Raw genomic sequence first — 22,548 nt, 5'->3', positions numbered from 1 at the left:
TTAAACGTGAGAACGGATTACAGAGGAGGAGTATGGATTTTCTGAAAAGAGGAGGATCAACTTCTGAGGGCAGGGGAATAAGGGATGTGTTCTTTGGACGAGTAACAGCACACTTCCGAGTCTCCGGAGCAACAGGAAGACAGACGTTAGGGACTAGCTGTTTGCTGAGCTCCAAGTCCCTGCTGACCTTAAAACAACTTGCCTGGAAGGAAAGTGACCTCGTGTGTATTTACCAGTGAGCATAATTTTCCTTAGGACGTGTGCGATCCTATGAAAGATTAATAGGGGATATTATTTTCATATGTTTCTGCTTAAAGTCTGTTTGTGCAAGTGTGGGCTGTTAGCCATTCAGACCCCTGTTTGCCTCCCCCTTTCCCCACGCCCTCCCAGGACACACAGAAACTCGGCTCCTTTCATGTTTGGAAGGTAAATTAACATTCTGATGAGTTTGCAGCTTGGGGCACAGGTACTTCAGAGATATTTAATGCTTGTCCTTTGTAGGTAGGGGCAAGAGGAGGTGTTTTTTTAAATTATTAAAGTCAAGAGAGTCTGTGTAATTTTAATTTTTCATCTTCTGGGAACCCCCAGAGAAGGAAAGTTTGCCTAAAGTTGGCCAGGAAGCATTTGGGATAGTTTCTAGAATTTCCCTAAAATAATTAGACTTTATTTTCTCTGGTTGTGACCATCACGATGTGAACATTTCCTGTTAAGGTGCAGTCAGCACCTCCTTCCATTGACAGAGGCCTGATGCCAGCCGAGCCAGCAGAGGGCATCGAATGGGGACCATATGTAGTGAGTGACCTGTCACATTGCCTCGGCCTGCTTCCATGGCCTATAAAACACGTTTCTCTCCTTGAAGGTGTGGAGAACTCACAGGAGAAATCTCTCCTCTTCCTGGTACGAAGAAGCCTGATAGTAATCATGACTTTATCCAGTATATGCAGGTCCTTGTGTGCCAAATGAGTAGCAGATGGATTCTAAGGGAGATACCAGTGTGGTCATCTCTACCCTAGGGCTTCATGGAGGTCTCAAGGCCAGAGTGGACGGACCTCCTGAGCTGGTCCAGAGCAGAGAAGAAGCTGCCAGCGCTGATAAGCCTTGTCCTCATCTAGGAATGTGGAACAGTCATAAACAGGTGCTAGGTGCCAGCTACACCTAATCCTTCAGGAATATTTTGAGGGCCCTAGTGACATTCAGCTGGAGTAAATTAAATTTAAGAGAAGTTAAGGTACTTGCCTAAAATGTCATGGTAGCTGGATGGGAATTTAAACCCTCGTCCATCTTCAAATTCTGTATTCAAAACCTTTACTGTAAATTGCTTTTTAGTAATGATGAAGTCTCCTGTTGCTGATTTAATGAATTAGCAAAGCATGGTGGCTTTAAATAATATGAATTTATTTTCTCCTGGCTCTGGAGGTCAGAAGGCCTACACAGACCTCACTGTGCAGAAATCAAGGTGTCCATAGGGCTAAATTCCTTCCTGAAGTTCTAGGGGTGAATGTATCCATTCTCTTGCTTTCCCTCCCCCCTCATTTCTTGCCTCATGGTCCTCTCTCCATCTTCAAAATCACCAAAATCCAAGCCCTGGCCGGGTGGCTCAGTTCATTGGAGCATCATGCCATGCACCAAAAGGTTGTGGGTTCAGTCCCCATTTAGGGCCCATTTGGGAGGCAATCAGTCGATGTTTCCCTCTCATATCATTGTTTCTCTCTCTCTCTCTCCCCCCTACTTCCTCTTTCTCTTAAATCAATAACATGTCCTTGGAGAGGATTTTTTTAAAAAATCAGCAAAGGCCAGTCTAGCCTTTCTCACATGGCACCCCTGTGACTTCTTCATCCGCCTTCTTCCACTTTTAAGGATGCTTGTGACCTTGGGACCACCTGGATCATCCAGGATTGTCTCCCCGCCTCAAGATCCACAACATTAACCATATCTGCGAAGGCCCTTTGTCTTGAAATGGTCCCTAGGTTCAGGGGATTAGAGTGCAGACATTTTCAAGTGCCATTATTTTGCCTACCACCACTCATGTTTCTTCCAAGCATATCTCTTGATTTTAAAACTGGTATATCATGAATAGTGGAATTAGTCATTTCCTCCCGCCTCCCAGATGTTCCTGGAATACACAGAACCAAAATCAAATACATAACTTTCATCTAGCCAGGGATATGTGCACATTTTGTACAAGCTGTCTTCTACCTCTACCTTATCTTCCTATGGCCACCAATTTCCTCACTGATTTTTTACATTTATTCTGTTGCATTAAAGGTACCTCAGAATGCATCTCAGAATTCTTTCTGAAGCAAGAGAGGGCATAAATAATTAAATGGAGCCATGGTGGGTGACCTTTGCAGCCCAGGGCTCCTGAGCAGGTGACTTGAGCTTCTTAGGCTCCAGGATGGATGTGAGGCAGCTTTTGTAATTCACCCCTGCACGTGGAGGCGCCTGCAGAATTCTGCATGAAATAAATCCACAGCCTGTTGGTCTGCAGATTTAAGCTCTGGGTCCCCTGGTGAAAGATGGGTTGAACATCTAGATTTCTATTTCTCCTTGTGGCGCAAAGTCACACAGCCGATTTCTGAAGTTTTCCTGCAGAAGTATAAAAGACTTATTGGATAAGATTTACTCTTAAGGGGCTAGAGCGTATTTGTCATCTGCCGCTATCCCATCAGAAAGCTATTGGATAATTTCAGCATCCAGAAAACCTCCAATGTCTTTTCTCCCTCCATTTCATAAAAACAAGTGCTGCCAAGGCTAGGTTTTCTACGCTAATGGACATGTTGTAGCATGGATAGTACAAAACAGCTTGATTGACTTGGCAGTGCCACATAGGATTGTTTGCAGTGTTCTGTGCTCCCATTATGACTTACAGTCTGCTTAACAGGGACATCAGGGTGTGCACTGGAAAAATTGGTTGAGGGCGGTGGAGGGGGTCCCAGCCGAAGGGCAGCTCTGGGGCACCCGAGCAGAGCCTGCCGAGAGCCCTTTTCTAGGATGGAATGGATTCCCTTGCCAACCACTGTAACTTGCTTTTCGAATGTGCCACGTAGAGATTAGCTGCTAAGCCCCACCAGCTTCTCTGCAGATGCTGATGGATGGCTGTCCGTGTTTACGGCAAGGTGGCTTCGTGAGGGATGCCGAGATTGATCCAATGCCACCCTGGACTTCCTCTGGTTCGATGCGATCAGAAAGCTGAAGGAAGCACCACATCTCTGCCCTGCAGCCTGCCATCAACAAGCCCTCACCCTGGAGAGACCCCAAGCAGGACGCGTGGATGAAAATAACGCCTGGTTCTAACCAGGTCCACTGCGCTCCTTCCTCTGTGGGTGACACTTTCTCACAGCCCTGTGGGTCAAGCTCAGAGAGCAGTGACCACAGCCTCCACGGGCCCAGGAGCTGCCAAGGAGCCTGACCAGCAACTGCGATCTGGGATCCTTAGGGCGAGTCCGGTGCAGGGTTTGGCTGAATGGGTCAGAGCCGCTCACGCATCAAAATAAAGCTGAGCAGGGATGTGGGAGAAAAAGCATTGATCTCCGCTTGGCCACAGAGCCCTTCCTGCCCCAGGCAACATGCCTGAGAGGCTTCTGACACCTCAGAGCGCTCTATCCCAACAACATGGGGCTGTGGTCTGGCCAAGTCCCCCAGGAACACATCAATCGGCCGATGCTTTAACCATCCCACCAGGAGTGCAATCCACGGCAAGGAGCTTTGGGCCTCTGTGCCAGGGGTGTGTGAACCTGTCCCAGGGCTTTGCTCCAGGGTGGCAAGCTGACTCCTGGACGGGGGAGGACCTGGGCTTTCTGAAGGGCAGCTGAGCCCCCGGCGCCATCGCCTGCCTCCAGTAAACGCTGGGCCTTTACCCCGAGGAGCCAGCATACGCAGCCCAAAGTGGGGAACAGCAAGGCCAGCAACCACCCCCTGCAAAGTGTATTTAATGTTGGCTCTGATTTGCCAGAGGATGCTTTCCAGATGTGCCCTCCAGTAGGCTGCCGGGGAAGAAGGGCTAAGGTAATTTACTAAAAACAGAAAGGGAAAAATCTGTTTTGTGTCACTGTGGCAGAAAATTACCATGACTGGGATCTTGCTTTGTCATCCCAGGTCTAATATTAGCAGCATGTTTTTCAAATTATTTTTATTCTGCATAAGAGATTAGCAGCATTAACCAACTTACTGCTATTTAGTCGTTTTAAACATATGCCTTTCCTCCTTACGTCCCTGAGGAAAAAAGTAGCTTTTCTTAAAATGCTTTTATTTTATGAACTCATCAGACTGAGATGTTTTAAGTCATACCACAGGTCCCTGGCTTGGGACTTCTCAAATTTGTTTTGGTCAGTTGCTGACGTCAGCCACACAGATGTACCCTGTTCAGAGTGTGTAATAGAAGAGCCGGTAGGAGACAGACAAGATGTATGTTTCTCTGTGTTGGGTGTGTTTTTGTTACAAGGGCTTACCATTGGAAGAGGCCAGGGATGGGGGAGAAAAAAATTGAAGGGATGGGTAGTTAAAGTTTATTGGGCAGTGTGTATTCTGGGCTCTGGGTGAGGCACTTTATGTAACTGTCACTTTGGTCTCACAGCAGCCATTTAAAGTGACTGTAGATAGCATTGACCCCATTTTCCAGGTGAAGAAACTGCAAGTTGGAGGAGTGAAATAACTCCCTAAGGTGAAGAGCTTAGAAAGTGGCGCCGGGATTAGAAATAGGAACACATCACTCTTAGGGCTTGTCATACGTTGCTTCCTCAAACTGACCCATTGAGAAAGCTTTCAGACACTAAATGGCTTGAATCAAAAACCAGGACTCTAAAGCCTGCATGCTTGGATCCAGTTCAGAGAAAAATGCTAGTGGTTTCTTACACAAGCAGATTAATAAAGGGATCCTGCCTCAAGATCTGGGCTTCTTCTGGGTAGTCAGATCTTGCACTCCTGCGGGGCCAGTGGTGTGGTCCCGAAGACCCTTAGGAAAGGGAAGCCCAATTTGCTGGTAGACTCACCACCCTCTTCTGTCGAGTTCTGCCTGCATTGTCCGGCCCTTGCTGTGCTCCTGCATTGCATTCAAAGTGCAGGCTGAGGCTTCCTCAGTGGGATATCAGGAAGAAGGCTCTGAAGAACATTCTGGTCAAATAGTGGCAGAAGGAGAACTACATGTTTGAAGATTTAAGTAAAATCCCAGAAAAATCGAAGTCCAACACAGTCTAGGGCTGTGTCATGGGCAGTTGGCAGGTCCTCTTTCAGTGAGGGCCATGTGCCACCACCCACTGTGTGTGTGGACTCTGGGCAGGACTTTAACCTCTTCGTCCCTGAGCTTGTATGTGAGATGAGGGGATCTTCTAGAAAAATCTTGGTTTCTATAATCAAAGGAAACCAAATGTCTTGACTCAAAAGACATGTGTAATGGCAGAATGCAATCATGGGTAGGAGAGATAATAATGCTTTGAAAACAAGTGAGGTTTTTTTCTTTCTTCCTTTTCCCAAGTACCGTATTTCTGAAGTGGGAGGGAGAATCAAGAGCTTAAGTAATTAAGCAACTTACTTAGGAACTCTGCCTAGTAAGCATCAGAGTCAGGACCTCATCCAAGATCTTACAAGTCTTAGTCCAGGGCTCCATTCCACCAACCACACTGCTCGTGTCCAAGTATGGGGTTTGTCCTAGAAAGACATTTTAAGGATTAGGATAATCCAGGATGAGCTACGCTGGGCATTTATAGTAGGATTTTTAACCTGTTCACCATAACACTATTTTCCTAAAAGTGTTAGGAAAAAAAATAGGTAAATAATTTTTTCCCCCACTGTCAAAAGACCATCTGCTGTTTGAGAAGACATTCCTAGATTTTATCATTATAATCATTTTTCTATTTCCAGTTAGCAGCATGCTTCTTTTAATATGATAGTTTCTCCATAAACCACTGTTTTCTCTTCAGATTTCCTAAGGCCAACTTGGCATTTGCCGGCATTTTGCTCCTCTTTAAGAGTGGGAAATTTTCTCTTTCTGAGGAGATAGGTTTTTCCATTAGTGCCTATTCATTTCATTTTCATTTTCTCAGAGCAAAACAATCATGTTCATCACTGCTGTCGTCATGGAGATTTCACGTCTCCAGAAGAAACCCAGTTGTGACTTTTCTTTGTTAATCCCACACTGCATGTGTGAGCTTTCTTGTTTGGATCACTGCAGCCCGGGCGGAGAAGCCATCGAGACAGGTTACAGTGTGATTCCTAACCCAGGGTGGGCAGGGGCACGTGTGCGGAGGCGCTGTCCTGGGACGCTGGGCACGGGGGAGAGCAGGCGCTCAGGCCATGGCTGGTGACCGGACAGATGAAGATCTGGGATCTCACGACCTACCAGACACTTGGCTCCTGCGGTACCGTGAACTCAGCCCGGTTCTCCCCCACTTCACCATCGTCCTTGCAGACCTCTCACCCCTGTGTCTGCCCCCACGGCACCACGGTCTGCCGAGCTGTCCATGCCCTCACTCTGCCCCCTCCTGCCTACAGTCTTGACTTCTTTGTGAGCAGTGCCCACCACTCAGTGCATCCTTTCTCCCTCCCCTTCCAGCCTCCATTCTTCCTTCTGGAACAATGGGAACATTCTTCCCATTGTTCCCACTGCTGGCTGCAGCCTCCTAAGTTCCCATTTCTCCCATCTTTGGCCGGCTTCCTGCTCTCCCCATCATTGCTAGAACAGTGAAGCAAATCTTTGCTGAACAACTGAAAGACCCAAGAGTCTTCTTGATAAGCAAATCAGATCATGTTACTTCTCGGTCTAAAATCCTTCAGTGGTCCTGATTGTAAAGTAATATCCAAACTCTTGGGTTGGTCATTCAAGGCTCTGTGCGATCTTGCCCACGCCGTCTTCCGTCACTCAGCATTTGCATCCTGTGGCCCTGCCATCCCCAGTGAATGGCTCCATTTTCTGGATGATGCCTGTGTTAAGCGTGGTGATTGAGAATGATCTCCACCTCCGGAGTCAGATTGACTGTGGTCACATTCCAGCTCTACCAAACAGCTCTGCTACCACCTGGAGGGACTGACTTAGCCTCTCTTTGCCTCAGTTTCTTCATCTGTGAAATGAAGCTCATAGTATCTTTTACAAAGTCTGTTGCGAGAGTTAAATGTGTGACTATAGGTCAAGCCCTTAGATCAGTGCCTGGCACGTACAGACACTGCACTGCTGTCACCCTGGGATTATTAGGAGTATAGTTACTTAATCATGTGCCTCTTCCTTCTGCCCGGAATACCTTCCTTCACCTTTACCTGACAGATGCTACACATCCTCCAATCTCACTCCCAGCATCCTGGGCTCTCTGAACCCAGCTTCTGCGGGTATGCAATGTTCAAAGCTTAAGTTGTGGGGATCAGAATGGGTGGTTTTAAATCCTGCTTTTACAGCTCATTATTTTGCTCTAGTCTCAGCAGGCTAGGCTGTGGTTTTCTTATCTATAAAATTAGGAGAGTAAAATAGGTCCTACCTTGTTAGACTTGGCAGGAAAAAAATATTCAGCGTGTAAAGACATATCTAGCACATACTAAATACTTCATTTAAATTAGCTATTTTTATTGCTTCCCTTTATTACTTTTTTTTTTTAACCAGGAACTAGACACAGTGTTATTACAATCTTTCTACTTGTTTCTCTCAGCTTCTAGACTGTGAGTTATTTGATTCAGGGACAGGGAATTTTTCATCATTAGATCACAAGCACTTGATCCATCATTCAGTCAATGGAATGGACATGAATTTAGCTGCTTTGTCAATACATGTAACCGTTGCACCCGTTGCTTTAAGAGATTTAAGAGGATTGTGTTGGTAAGAGAAGATGTTGGGAAATAAGCATCTCTTGGGGAGGTCTGTTTCCTTTCTTTGGCAGGTACTGAAGACTGGAAGTTAATTGGCGCTATGTCGTTTCATTTCAGCCAACGGTAACTGGGGGTGGGAGGGGATGTCTGCCCAGGAAGGACTGGAACTGATTCCCAAGCCGTGACATATGCTTTATCAGTGGGATTGACCATATCATACTGGTTCCTAAACAGGGTTGTGCTAGCTAATATTTAAAAACTATTCCCCAAGAACGACACAAAGCCCTGATTTGTAGTGTTTGCTGATTACCATAGTGTAAATACTCCCACCAAGGCCACTTACAAGCTACCACAATGGTGTTAAGCAACTCATACAATTCCTGAAAATTTACCAGGCAGCCAGTAATGAGCCGGCTCCACTGCACCACTGTGCGAACTTCTTACTCCACTTTTTTCTCTCTATAAAATGTGGTTCTATAAAGTGACCACCGTGTCTCCAAACAGAAATGTCATGGCACGTGGGGTCCAAGATAGGAAGGCACCGTGGAGATGGCAGCGTTTCAGCAAAGCCGCACATGCTCCCAATTATTCGGAGGCCCTCGTTCCCTCCACTGGCCAGGCTTGTGTCCGGGCCAGGATCTGTGCTATCTTTCAAACACCAGCCTGCCCGATGTTCTGCTCGGAGCCGTATCTGTAGTTTTATCCTCTCAATCAGGGTTATGCTCTCTGCAGCAGACTGACTCAATTAGCCTTTCATTCCAGAGTCCAATTGTGAGTCAATTCTGAGGTTGTTAAGCAAAATGAGTCTGGTGGCAGCAGCCTTGCGCTGAAAGACAGTAATCCGCATCACAGTGCTGTTCAGTTAATAGTCTACTCGAGAGAGCAGGAGAAACAGGGAGACACGTAGACAGAGCAACCTCTCGTCCGGGCCGGGAGCACAGGGCTGCCAGGTCAGAGAGCTGATCGGGCTGTGTGCAGAGACGGAGCCTGAAAGGCCTGAACCGTAGTCAACTTTTGCAGAGTTAGAAGCCCAGTGCCGCTAGACCATTAACTTTCACGGCCAGGAAAAGACTTCTGAAATTAACACTCATTCCAAGCTGGATGCCATTGGAGCCAGCTGAGTAAGCCTGAGCCACCTTTAGGGATTTCCTCTGAAAAATAAATCCTTTCACCAGGCTACAGAAAACGGCCCGGTTTTATGCGCTTCAGTGTGTTCAATTAGAGTCAGAAAACACCAGTGGGGCTCAGACTGGGGGAGACACCCAGGAGCGCGCACGCGGGCGTGCCCAAGTCCAAGATGGAGGGTTTTGCCAGTCACTTAGCTTCAGCACATGGCCCTGCCTGGGAAGCCATCTACAGGGCCTGTCTGAGGAGTGTCAGGTGCTGTGTGAGAAAGCCCAGCAGCTCCAGCACCTGCCCCGGGGATTCACAGCGATGGAACCAGGCACACAGCATACGGAGCGACCAGATCAGCACAGATAGGGAGGCTCAGACACGTCTTGTTTACAAGGGTTCAAGGAGAGACCGATCTCGCATGAACACGGCACAGCCTTTGCGATGTGCTGTGAGCTGGGAGGGTTTCATCAGACCTTTGAATCCCCTGCTACTGAAAGTTGTGATGAAGGGACACAGCTGTGCTTCCTACAGGCCTTTTACAAACCTTTGTGATCATCACACATCCTACCTTGCTCTGTCTGCTTGTTTATACCATAAAATATGCTAAGTAAATACAGTTCCTTGGCTGGAAAGAAATACAAATAGCACTGGGTTTGTTGGCTGCCGACTCGGAGGAGCGAAAGAGAAGCAAGCCGAGACAACCGTTCATTGTCTGCCATAATTGCCAGAGAATTTAAATTCTCTGGCAGTCCATTGTGTTCTTCACACAGAAACAGAGCTGCTGTCTGCCGAGATGACCTCAGAGGGGGCCCGGCTCCCAGTCAGGATTCCTCCAACAATATCCTCTTCAGATTGAAAAACAGCCACTGGTCACACAGAGGTCTCTCCCTGCCCAGACCAGAGTGCTGGCGGCCCCTGTCCACTTCTGGGTCCCCCCTCACCTTCACTAGCACCCAGGGCTGCCTGGGGAATCCCGAGGCTGCAGACAGGTGCCGCATTCTGATCAGCAGACCCTCCTGGCACCACCTGCAGCCGCAAGCCCGCCGCACCCCATCAGAGACAGTGAAGCCACGGCCAAAGGGAGCGTTCCCTGGGCCCCCTTGCCTTTCCCCTCAGTTCCAGAAGGGCAAGCTCCTCCCCACTGTCACTTGGCCAGAGTAACCACTGACCCCTGGGCTGGTGGACGAGAGATGGCTTACAAGACTGATACATGTAGTTTTAAAGCCAGTAGGAATTACGGGAGCAGATGGGCTGCAGGAGCCTGTTTTGATGCCAGGAACATGTTTCTGTATAAAGTAAATATTTTCCCAGTGTGGATCTCCATTGAGTGTGTAGAGAAGCATATTTCCTAAAGATGCAAATAAGTCGAGGCAGAAATAAATATTGGATAGAAACTTCAAAGCATCTAGATTTCTCCAGTCGTAGGCCCTGAAGACTTCTCTGCAAATAAGCAGACGCACAGGTGGGAGAGGGTTGGGGGCGGGGGACGATTGGGGGTTGTGTGAGACAAGATGCTAACGTTTTTAAGACTTTGCGTTTTCTGTATTTGGGGGGATGGAAAAAGGCATATCAACCAAGGAATAAGGAAACGTTATGTCTGCCTAGAGGCTCGGGATATTTTAAAGCATCCTCCCTGCTTTCTTCCTATTGCAGATCTCGCCTCGCTGATTTTTTTACCAACTGCCAGCCGGAGTCCAGGGCTGTCGGCAGCTGTCTGAAGGAGAACTATGCGGACTGCCTCCTCGCCTACTCGGGGCTTATTGGTAAGATCAGGGAGAAGCAGGACCGGAGAAACATCTGGTTTACAAATACTCGTGGCCTCTGTAGCCTGTCACTACCTGTGAAAGTAGCAATCTCCCAGTGACCCTCTGTGCTGGGATATAGATGTTAGGCTTCTAGGACTTGCCTGTAAAAAAAAAAAAAAAAAAAAAAAAAAAGGGAGAATAGCGGCCAATGGACAGGCACAAAGGCAAAGGCAGGAAGCAGGGATCATGAAGGAGCAGAAAGACAGCAGCATGAAGCATCCCGGTCAGAGAACTGACCGCATGGAACCAAAGTATGGACAACCCTGGCAAGGGAAGAGGAGAGCGAGGCGAAGCAAGTTCACTGCATTAAGGAACTTGGGAGAAAGGGAGCTTAGAAGTCATTCATTCTAAGGAAATCAAAAAGGCTGTTTCCCAGAAATGGCCTTTTGGAAAGAAAACCCCAAACTACTGGGATCCTCCTCACCGTCAACATTCTTGGTAACTCAGCTCCTGGTGCGCAGGGGGTGATTTAGCCTACATATTGTTTCCCTGAGAACAGACAGAGCAGAAACAGCACTTTTTTTCAAGACCTGAGGCGTTAGAAGAGCCTGGTTCACCTCAGCATTCCGGAGGGTGGTACAACTCAACAAGGTCCTGGTGCCAGGAGAGAGCCAGAATTGAGGCAAATTTGTGCCCGTGGGTAAGCGTGGCAGGCAGGAGAACAGGCGGGTGCTCTAGGTTCCAGGGACTGCAGAAGCCTCAGTGACAGGGCACAAATGTCAGGACTGATAATTGAGAATGAATGCATCGTGGAGGCTGTGGAGGGAGAGGGAAAGCGAGATGGTCAGAAGCGTACTGGCTCAGCCAGAGTGTGTGTTCTTGCCGGGATCACACAGAGCTCCAGGCAGGAAGAACTCCTCACCAGAAGGGACAGCACCGACTGAATTCTTGGTCACCAGAGTGTCTTCAGCAAGAGCCACACAAAAATCAACGGCAGTGCATCATGCAGGGATACTACAGGTGTCTGCATGCGCGTCCCACTTTTGTTTTGAAAGGATACCTATGCTCTGTTGGGTGATACCTTTTAGCAGTTGCTGACCATTTTCTTTTTAAGATTTTACTTACTTTTAGAGAGAGGGGAAGGGAAAAAAAGAGAAGGAGAGAAACATCGATCGGTTGCCTCACACGTACCCTGACCAGGGACCAGCCCACAACCCAGGCATATAGCCTGACCAGGAATTGAACTGGTGGCCTTTCAATTTGCGGGATGGTGCCCAGCCAGCTGAGTGACATCAGTCAGGGCTGTTACTGACCATTTTTATCAATATGCCCCATGAGTGTATCTTCCTTAAGTCAGTATTCCAAATTGGCATTTGCTCTTTCTCTTTCTTAAACAAGTTAGTCCCGAGGAAGGATTACTTACCAACTATGGAATTACAGGTTAAGAAATAACAGAAGTAATTAAGGCATGCTTATTGTAAAAACGTTAACAAAAACACACAGAGAAGCCCAAAGAAAACAGTATTAAGGACCTGCAAGTCCGCTCCCAGATGTAATTGCTATTAACACCTTAGTCCCTATCCTGCCCGGCACAGGTGCTCATTAAATCCACCCTGAATGGCCAAGGCAAACAATCACCAGGATGATGAAAGCCTTATCATTTAGGGGAATAAGCGGTCAAGGTAATGCATTCTACAGACCAATATGCATTTCTCCGTTGGGCCTGGGTCTGGATCTCTCCCTCCACACTGGTCATTGCGTTCTAACATCTTTGAGGGCAAAGCTTGCCCCTCCTCTTCCATGTGTTAGGGATTTACGATGCTGCCAGGTATGCTTAGTGAATACATTTTAACCTTTTTGCTCAGTTCCTTTTTCACCCAGACTTGGAGCTCCCTCTCTGTTAGGGTCCAAGTTCTCACGTTAGGGTATGATGGCATATAATTGAGTTCAAGTCAGTAAGGAATGTAAGGCAAAGAAGGTGCACCCTTGACCCAGAAGAGCTTACAAAGGAATTGTTTTCTGTTTGTGAATCCAATGTATCCTGTGGCTCACTGACCACTCATTACTTCTTACTTCCACAAAATATATCAACACAGAAGGCTCCTTGGCATGAGTAGGCATTGCCTGGTGTGAGCCACCCAGGGAAGACATTTGGGTTGCATTAAGTATAAATGCCTTGTTTGTTTGTGCCAGCACAGAACTCATCATAAAAACCAGAAACAAGGGGAGATGTAGGCAGGAGGGACCACCCAGTGTTTCTTTGAGGACTTTTGAGGACTATAGAGACAATGCTCTAGGAGCCGTCGGCTTATGGAATTTCCAGTGTTTGCTTCCAATTCCTTCACGACTTAGAAGACTTTATTTAAATCAATTGGAGTCTGGTGAGCAGAGACTTCATTATATCCATTCGGGGTGTGGGGCGACCCATAAGGAGAGCTTTGAAGCTTCCCTTGTTTTCTCCAAAGAAGCCATTTGCTTCTGAGGGAAGCCGATTCCAAGTCCTAAAAGGATTTTTAAGATATGTAAAACCAGTTCTATCTATTTATGAAGATTAATGACATTTGCACGAAAATGCAAGGGATTTGGCAACTCATGCATTCAAAGTTAATTCTCTCCTACTCCATGACGTGCATACCATTTGTGCAGGGGAAAAAAAAATACCCTAAGTGCAGCTCAAGGAGTTCTGTTATAATTTTTTAAGTAAATGTGTAAATTATTTTATGTGCTCAAGATAAATGGCCAAGAAAATGCACTGCTTAACATAATTTCCCACTCAGCAAACACAATGCTTGTAATTATCTACGGTGCATCCACCATCAAAGGAACATTTGTTTCTTTTCAAGCTGTAGAAGAGTCCATATCATCACACAAGAACAAAACACCTTCTTTTTCCTCTTTTAGGCACAGTCATGACCCCCAACTATATCGACTCCAGCAGCCTCAGCGTGGCCCCCTGGTGTGATTGTAGCAACAGTGGGAATGACCTGGAGGAGTGCTCGAAGTTTCTCAATTTCTTCAAGGACAATACGTGTCTTAGTAAGTTTTTTACAAAATAGGAAACAAACACGTTTTCCTCTCCGAGCTCAAGCCCTGCTTCTGTGTTTCTTGTGTTTCTTCTTTCTCGAGTCTGCCTTCTCTCCCCACCACCCCCGCACCACCCCGCCCCCCATTCACAGTGTGTTCAGCATCTTTTGACCCCGCTGTGTCATGCAGCAGGGGACACAGCAAGTGATAAGCGGGGTGTTGCCAAGACCGAGACCCAGAAAAGCTCAGGGGAGTGAGAGAGTTCAATAACGGAGGGTCTGTTTTGTGGGAAGGAACACTTGTACCCACTGATAAAATTTTGATCTTGGAAGCCCTGGCTGGTGTGGCCCAGTGGGTGGAGAACTGGCCTGTGAACCAAATTTTGATCTTGGCAACCAGCATCAAGTCTCTTCCAAATGTGCAATATACAATGTGAGATGCTCAGACAAGTTAGGTGGGGGTAGGCCTCTAAAGGCTCTCCAAGAAAAATCAGAAGTTAACATCCGTAGCCCCCATGATGTCTGGGTTGGCTCAGAGGAGAAGCAACCATTCTCAGGTGGGAGAAGCTGGCCGTGCATCCAGGAGCCTCTCAGGATGGCTGGTTATCTCCGGAGGCGGAGAGGGGCCCTATGAGGGAAGGGGGCTCCTCCTTGGATATAGGCCCAGTTATCATTGCACTATCCTTTAGGCAAGTGGGAAGCATGTTTCCCAAAGCGGGAGAGATGGAGAAAAAAGGTGCGGGTGTGAACTTTCTTCAGATGAACTTCAGAAGCACTATGCCGGGTCTCCCTTCCATCCACGGAGGTGTGCGCGCTACAGGTGGCAGGTCAGCTGAGATGCCTGGGGACCTCGCGCACATTTTGTGGCAGCCACTGTGAATGTAGCGGGTGCCTTCAGTTCACTCTCCAGGGAGTCTGAGATATACATTATCTCATTTTCTGTAATCTGCACAAGAATCCTGGGAGATGGAGGTATTACATCTCCATTTCACAGCTGAATGAATGGCTGGTCTTCACATAGACCATCCATGCCAAACACAGGATCCACTGCCTGAGTTCCTTCTTCCACAGCGCCCTGTCCCCTGAGGACTTTTGGTCATGCCCGCTGTGGAAGGGCCCCTTGAACAAGAACATACACCTGAACATGAGGGACCACGTATTACTTCCGAGTGGCAGGTGTGGACCAAGTTTCTAGGAATCAGGGTTCAGCCACCTCTCTGAGAGGCCAGATGTCAGGTGACAGTTTTCTCCATGAGGCACTGCTGTACGGTGGCTGATTTCTAAAGAATTATCTAACAACTTGCCATGTGCACATTGGAAAAGCTTTTCTAAAACCTACTCCTTGTGTCCTTTGTTGAAAAGACAAATCTAAATGACTTGCTCTCTAGGTACTTGAATCAAGTGGCTGTAACCAAATCGTTAAAACTAAAGCTTTTGGACACTTAAATGAAATTCTAACCCACAAAACTAGTCTCAAGTATGGCGTCATTTGCCAAGACATTGAGCATACTATGGGCCTCTTGTTTGGTCTTGACTTTTTTTAAAAAAAGGGTATATATTCTATATCCTCTTTTTCACATCCTGCATGCTCTCCTGGCAGAATACGAGATTTAATGAAGATAAAGCAATGACAATAGAGGTCAGCGTGAGAAAAGACGTTCACGCTGGCTGAAAAACTGCTCTCTCACAGAGAAACTAAAGTTGTCCCTGCTTAATAATATTTTCGTGAAAGGGAGAATAGTCTGGTATCTTATTGCTAATGACTTTCCAATAGAAATAAATGCATTTGGTCTTCAACAAGGACCAAAGTCAGCCAGAATTTTTTAGTCATTACATTTATACTTTGTTTAGAAGGGGCACAGCCTACCAAAAACACAGTGCTGTAGATTCAGTCTCTGGCAAAGGCCCTAGAGTAGAAGGAATTGGAATTTGTACACTCCCACCCAAGTGCAATAATCCAATTCTTTTCTCCTCAAATTAGTCAACCCTACTTTAGACCCGACTCCCCTATCCCAAACACCACTCCAACCTATTGTTTACTTATTGTTATTGGGGTGGCGGGTGGGGAGAAACTCATTTTTACTCCAAAGTGTAGGACAGCTGTTAGGGGAAGAGAGAAGGAAAAATGAGCTGAAGGTAGAGGTGACTCTTACTGCCTCTCAAGTCTTCCCTTATATGCCACCTTCCCTTCTCTCCCCACTTCATCTAAACTGCGGCTCCCTATTTTCCCCCTGGGCTCCCTGTACCCTACCTGCTTCCACTTTCTCCAAGCATTTCTCACCATCTAATATATTATATATTTTACTTATCTTCTCCTAAGCATAATGTGACCTCCCTGAGGCCAGGGGCTTTTGTCTTTCATTGTTGTCACTGTTCTTTGCTGCCTCCCCAGTACAGAGAAGTGCCTGGAATGTAGTAGAAGTTCCACTGACATTTTTATGAATGAATAAGCAATTGAACAGCCTCCCCACCTGCCATTGCAAACACGTTGAAAAGCACAGGTAGTTTCAATGAATGGCAGAGCAGTCTCTTGAATCTACACATCGTAAGAAGAAAAAAGGAAAGTTGTGCTGTTCTTTTATTGCCATTGCTCTGGGTCATTCAAGGAATCCAGTCCCCTATATACCTTTCTCTTTGTCTCACCCACCCGTTGGGTCACGTTATAGGGCTAAAAGCATAAAAAGCATGTGTACTAATTTGAAGCTGTTTCTTACAGCCTTAAAAATGTAAACTTGTTAGAAAACAAGTTCCCAATTTTCTGAACTTAAAGGATAATAATTTTAGAATAAAATGTCATTTTTAAGAGGAACATTAGGCTGAAATTATTCTGCCTTGTATATCGAAAAATGCCAGCTAAGAGTCATATATTAACAATTTGCACATTCAGGTCCCAAATGGAGGAGTTTGATTTCTTATACAATGAATATGAAATAAAGAAATTGCTAAATCCAGGCCAAATCCCTGAAGACCTGATTAAACTGTTTTTTATGTACTTGGGGGAGGGGAACGCCACAACCAATTTACTCTTGCCATACAAACAATCTAATCCCATGAACTTGCAATAAGCTTTTAAAGTTTTCCATTTTAAACTTTTCATATAAGCAGGGCTGCTTTTACCTAATTATGCAGATTTTGTTTAGAAGACTGGGAGCAGAAAGGGATAAAATAATCTTACTTAAATTTCTACTAGACTATTGCTGAGCTTCCGGGTAGATCCTTCCTTTAAAGAAATGAGTTGCACTGGAACTTGAGCAATGCCTGCCTCCGAGTAGCTGTTCTGTCCTCCTGAATCACAGATTTTGCTGTTTGATTTTACTGCCTGACAAATTAATGTGACTGCCACTGAGTCACATCAGTCTCATAATTAGGGATGTTATGCTTTTCTTTTTTTAAAAAAAAAAAAAAATCAGTGAGTTTGCTTTTAGTATCAAATTTTGAGAGAGCACAAAAGTTTTCCTGGAAGATGGCACAGTGGTTGTGACCCCAAATAACAGGTCCAAGGCTGGATTTCAAAGGGCTCAACTGATGAGTATTTCAAGGCAAGGACTTGGCGCAGAAAAAGGAACACATTAAATATGGGCTGCAGTTGGAGCATCTAAGTGTCCAGCTCAGTGTTTAATGAATGAATTGATTTTTGAACATCTGACCCAGTGGCTGGCTCTCAGCACACGGAGGGTATACAGTTGGATGGGTTTTGGTCAGAAAAGTCCAGTGCTGCATTCAGAGTTTCTAGTGTGCGCCTCCGGCTTTATGTAGCTTGTCTGGCACATTGGCTGCTTGACTTTGACATTGGACTTCCTCCTGTTTTACTACAGAAAATGCGATTCAAGCTTTTGGCAATGGCTCCGATGTCAGTGTGTGGCAGCCAGCCCTCCCCGTTCAGACCACCACTGCCACCACCACCGCAGCCTTCCGGGTCAAGAACCAACCCCTGGGGCCAGCAGGGTCCGAGAATGAAATCCCCACTCACGTTTTACCACCTTGTGCGAACTTGCAGGTAAGAGCAGGGGCTGAACTCCCTGTCAGAGCTCACTGCGGCCGGACACAGGCTCATTTTCTTTAGAGACAGATGGCGAATGATGCCCAGGTTTGAATCTTAAAGGTGCACTTTAACCATGATGAATGAAGATTGGGAAGTGACCTAGAGTGCAGAGAAAGGTGGACCTTGGAACCGTTGGCCATTTACTAGGGGTGTGGCTTTGGCTGAGTCCCCTGCATTGTCTTTCTGCCCCTGGTGACTTCACTTGTAATAAGAGGGTGGGCTGCTGGGCACATAGATCCTTAAGGTTTGTCGTCAAGCTAGATTGGATTTTTTTTTTTTTATTTATTATGCTTATTCTGTGTTTTCAACAAAGCAGCAGTATCTTGAAAAGAAAGGAGCTTTTGGTTTTGTCCCCATCTCTGCCACTTAAACAGAATGATTTAGCTGTATCTCTAGGTAAACCAGAGACAGTGTTACTAATGAAGTCTTAGCTCCAACCTGGAGTCCCGTAGGAGCTTGTTGTTCAGGAAGCAGAAGAAAAGGCTCTTCCACAGTGAGAGGAGCTGTGAGGAGCTGCCCTGCAAACCCCTTGTGTGAACCCCTTGTGTCCAGGGAGCGTGGCTCAGAGGCTTCTTTGGGGTTAATCCAGATCTCTAAGGGCAGGACCACCCGATACTAACAGTGGCTTCTTGACTTTCATCAAAGCAGGGTGTTTATCCTGCCTTTTTATGGACTGTTCCATAGTAATGAGTATTCAGCTGTTTGGCAAGATGTTACGTGCTTATATGGTCACCAAGTATTTTCGCGCACTTGGCCTCTTTAGATGTTGCCCCCTGGCGGCTGCGGGAGAGATGCTGTCTGATAGTGCTCTCAGCCTTTTTTTCTCATTTGAGGACATGGGGCCTCAAGCAAGGTAACACTTGCGCTCGAGCCAGCAGAGCTGGTAAGTCACAGAACCAGTGTGGGGGACTTGGGGGCCTCGCGTTCTTTTCCCCTGCACTGTGGGGTAGCGGTGACGACATGGTGACTTCTGCCTCCTGCTGTGCTGCGGAACGGGACATTTGCCAAGCACCGTGTCTTCACACTTGTCCTACTTTGCACTTGTCACTGGAATATATCATCCCTCCTCTCCCCTCATCCCCTGCTAAGCATCAGTCCTACCGGAATGCGTACCAGAGCCTTCTTTTGCCCGTTGCCATCTTGACCCACTCTCATTTTGCGCCCCTGCTAAGACGTGTTGGGGCCGATTTTTTTACTTCTGATTCGCTTGATAACCTTCTCGCTCCTGCATTGCCCCTCTTCTTCTTGGATACCTTCCTTGCCCCTTGTCTGAGCTTTGGACTCTGTCCTCCGTCCTCCTGGGCCTCCACACCCTGATACAAACCCTCAGCCACACAGCCTCAAGTCAGTCAGAGGTTCTTCCTACTTTTAAAGCAGTTCTCGAGCACGTCCATCTCTGAGGCATTGTGCAGAAAGTGCCAGACCGGGAGGAAACTTGGTGGTTGGGGGCGGGGGTACCGTGGCATCCTGTAGGGGGAACTTGAGGTTTAGGGCGAGGGAGTGACTTACCCACACAAAGTCCCCCAGCCAGTTGGAGGTCGGTCTAGAACCAGACACAGCTTTTCAAAGGCTGAGTCTCTTTTCTTCAGCTCTGGCCGAAGCTCAGCGTGCTGCGTCCTCCAAGCTCCGCCTTCTGTTCTTGTTGGGTCCACTCAGATCCCAGCATCAGCCAAGACAAGTGGGCAGGCGAGGGATAGGACCCTGTCGCCCTAAGGCACTAACAGTCGGCCAGAGGCGCTCCCGACCGGCAGGAGAGGTGCACCTGATGCAGCCCAGCCTGGGTCTTTTCGCTGCCCAGAGCCTGATCGTAGTCAGAGGCCGCGTTCAGCCTGTTTATTAAGCTCCTTTTGTGTTTTGGGAACTTCGTGAAGATGGGCATTCAATAAAAATTCTGTTGTCAGCGGACTCACAACTAGTAGGCAAGATACAGCTCGTCAACATTTTTGGAAGGTCAGACTAAGTCGGTAGATGCCGTTGCAGAAGAATAGTTATTATTGGACAGCCACGGAATTAAGAGTTCCCCCCCAGAGTAGGAGAGGAGCCTGTCAGCCATAAAGGAGGTGTTCTTTCCCCTCTCTACCCCCCCAACCCCCCACCCAGTGCCTGACTTCTGCTTCCCATGACACTGTGCATGGCTTGGTCACACGATATTTTGCCTCCAACACGGATCTGCCCAGTCACCCCTCCCTGCACGGAGGACTTGGTATGCTGTGGGGTTGCCCTGGCAACGTCAGAGGACACATGAGCTCTATTCCCAAGAAACAGAGGCTTTCCTTCTCCTGTATTAGCGATGGGAACTGGGCCTCATCAACCGAGGGGCAAAATAAAATGAAAGCATGGTGTTTATGGCAAGTCTGCCATTCACATTCTCAGCAGAGGGGAAAGGAGGCGTGGGACTCCCGAGCAGCGAGGTGACAGCCACCCTTGTCTCCCCAGGGACACTCACACGGAGTCCACATCTCTCGCAGCTAAACAGCATTTCCCTTGCACGGAGCCCTTCCGGGTCCACAAAACCTTAACCTGCCCCCAGAGGTGACTCCTGATTTTTGCACATGTGAGGCAGGGGCAGAGGCAGGGTCACAGGCAGGGGCTTGGCAGCAAAGGCCCTCTTCTCCACAGGAATCAGGGCCTCCCCAAGCCTCAGCTCCCTCGTCTGTGAAACCCTCGACTGCTGGGGTTGGGAGGGCTCAGCGAGGCCTTGCCGCGGTGCTTGGGGCAGAGTGAGCGCTCCAGGATGGCGCTTTACCGATGTCACATGCGATGCCCGATTCCCCATCAGGAAGCAGATGGCGGTGGTGGCCCTCTCCTGGGGTGGGGTATTATGCCAGGGAAAACTGTTGTGAGTTCGTACCAACAGGTGTATCGTGTATTTCATTATTTTTAAAAATTTCACCTGCCTTGTGCCCTTCTTACAGCAGCCTGAGTCAGGTGTGATGGACATCCTTCCCTTTCACCAGTGAGGCAACTGAGGCAGGGAAAGGCCAGTGACTTACCTGAGCTCACATAGCAGTTCCCTGGCAGGGCCGGGATTTCTGGCTCCGAAGCCAGGGTGCATTTGCCTTGTTCCAAGGTCAGGAACTTTTGCCTTGTTCCATGACCTTAGACAACCCGAGCTCTTTCTTTGAATCAGGAATGAACAGAGAAAAGAAAGTAAAACATAGAAAAGGAGGTCATGCAGCATTTGTCTCTCTATGTCTAGCTTACTTCGCTCAGCATAATGTCTTCCAGGTTCGTGTCGAATCTAAAAAAGTTCATTTACAGAGTAGAATGCTGGTTACAAGGGGCTAGGGTGGGGGAAATGGGGAGATGTTGAGCAAAGGGTACACCATTTCAGTTACGCAGGATGAATAAAGTCTGGGTGCACATTAAATATTGTATACTTAGAATGTGCTAAGACAGTAGGTCTTAACTATTCTCACAACCCTCAGTGGTAACTATGTCTTAATTAGCTTGACTCTGGTAAACCTTTCACAATGTATACATATATCAAAACATCCCATTGTATGCCTTACATAGATACAATTTTTGTCAATTATAACTCAATAAAGCTGAAAGGGTGGGGGGAAGATGAGGAAGAAGAGGCTGCCCACTTCTTCCTGAACATGGGAATGCAAATGATGGGACAACACAAAGCTCATGTCTGAGCTGGATTGCTTCCTGCCATCGTTCTAGGCGACAGGGTATGTTCGAGGAAGGACTGAAAGTTGGCCAGCACAACTTGCTGCAGCTTCGTGATCTCTTTAGGATAACTTAGGTGAAGAATGGCGGAAAGAATCACTGGAGGCCAGAGGACCGATCGGGGATGAGCAGGTGACAAGAGGCAGGCCCCGGCCCCCGGGAGTGCGGTCCCTGGCACCGAGTCCAGATGCCTGCTTTGGCACAGTGCCCCCCGGAGACTCCCATTCACCCGACCTGTCCTTCCTTCACCTGCCTGGCTGTCTCCAGATAAATTACTCTTTGCCAGTGGGTCCTAGAAAAATCTTAGAATGGCGTTTGTCCTGGTCGCATGTGTCGTTACTCAGAATAGAACCGACTTAAACCAGCTTGGGACCCATTGGTAACAGATTGGGAGAAAATCAACTGTCTTTGGCAGCGATAAAGTTCACTTCCCTTGAGAAACACCTTCCTGTAATATTTTAAAATATACAATAATAGGAGAATACTCTTGGGGACTTGAGTTTCTGTCTTAACATTTGAGATAGATTTCCCCCTTGGAAGGGAAGAAATAAGAATAAACATTTTCAAAAGTCAGCTTCAAAGTGTAATTATCAACAAACCAAACACGGTTCTGTTTGGGGAAATGGTGGCCTCGGGTGCGGTGCATGTAAGACTCATCTGCAGTTTCTATGAAAGGTTCAGCTCTAAAAAAGGAAAGTTGATTGATTAGTATAAAATGTCATGGAAATGTCCAAGTGCCGGCTCCCTGAGGTACTAAAATACCAGGTTTTGGGTAACCCGCCAAGTTCCCATGTCGGGATTAATTGGTAATCATATTAGTAACAAGCATGACACAGATGATGCTATTGTTGGCACATCCCTTTGACTTGGTCAACAATGGTCGCATGAGAAACAAAGAAATATTTTAAAAGTCTACTAATTATTTCATCTTCTGAGCACTGGAGTGGCCTGGTAGCTGGAAAAAGCTCAGGATACATAAAGCCAAAGGATTGTACCTGTCACTTATTTAAAGTTAATATCCTTGGGAAGTGTAAGTATTGGCAAAATCTCTATTTGGCATCTCTGTGGACGGTCTAACTCTGGTGGCATGAGGTAAAGACCTCTCCAAGTGGCGTTTGTGGGCCCCCAATTTCCATGGTCAAATAGAGTTATAGAGACT

General features: G+C 47.1%; 1 protein-coding gene across 1 annotated transcript in view; it reads left to right on the top strand.

Annotated features, from left to right (window-relative positions):
• The window catches only part of GFRA1 (GDNF family receptor alpha 1), a 186,802-nt gene that overhangs the window by 144,328 nt on the left and 19,926 nt on the right, over positions 1-22,548 (top strand). The window contains exons 5-7 of the mRNA XM_054581229.1: positions 10,555-10,664; positions 13,548-13,682; positions 17,485-17,666. Coding sequence (XP_054437204.1) covers positions 10,555-10,664; positions 13,548-13,682; positions 17,485-17,666 — 427 coding nt within the window. The remainder of the gene's footprint in view (positions 1-10,554; positions 10,665-13,547; positions 13,683-17,484; positions 17,667-22,548) is intronic.

This window comes from Pteronotus mesoamericanus, unplaced genomic scaffold (genome assembly GCF_021234165.1).
Source record: "Pteronotus mesoamericanus isolate MK-2021 breed Mesoamerican mustached bat unplaced genomic scaffold, CSHL_Meso_final contig_657, whole genome shotgun sequence".
NCBI classification, from domain to species: domain Eukaryota; kingdom Metazoa; phylum Chordata; class Mammalia; order Chiroptera; family Mormoopidae; genus Pteronotus; species Pteronotus mesoamericanus.
This window is presented reverse-complemented; position numbering and strand designations above follow the sequence as displayed.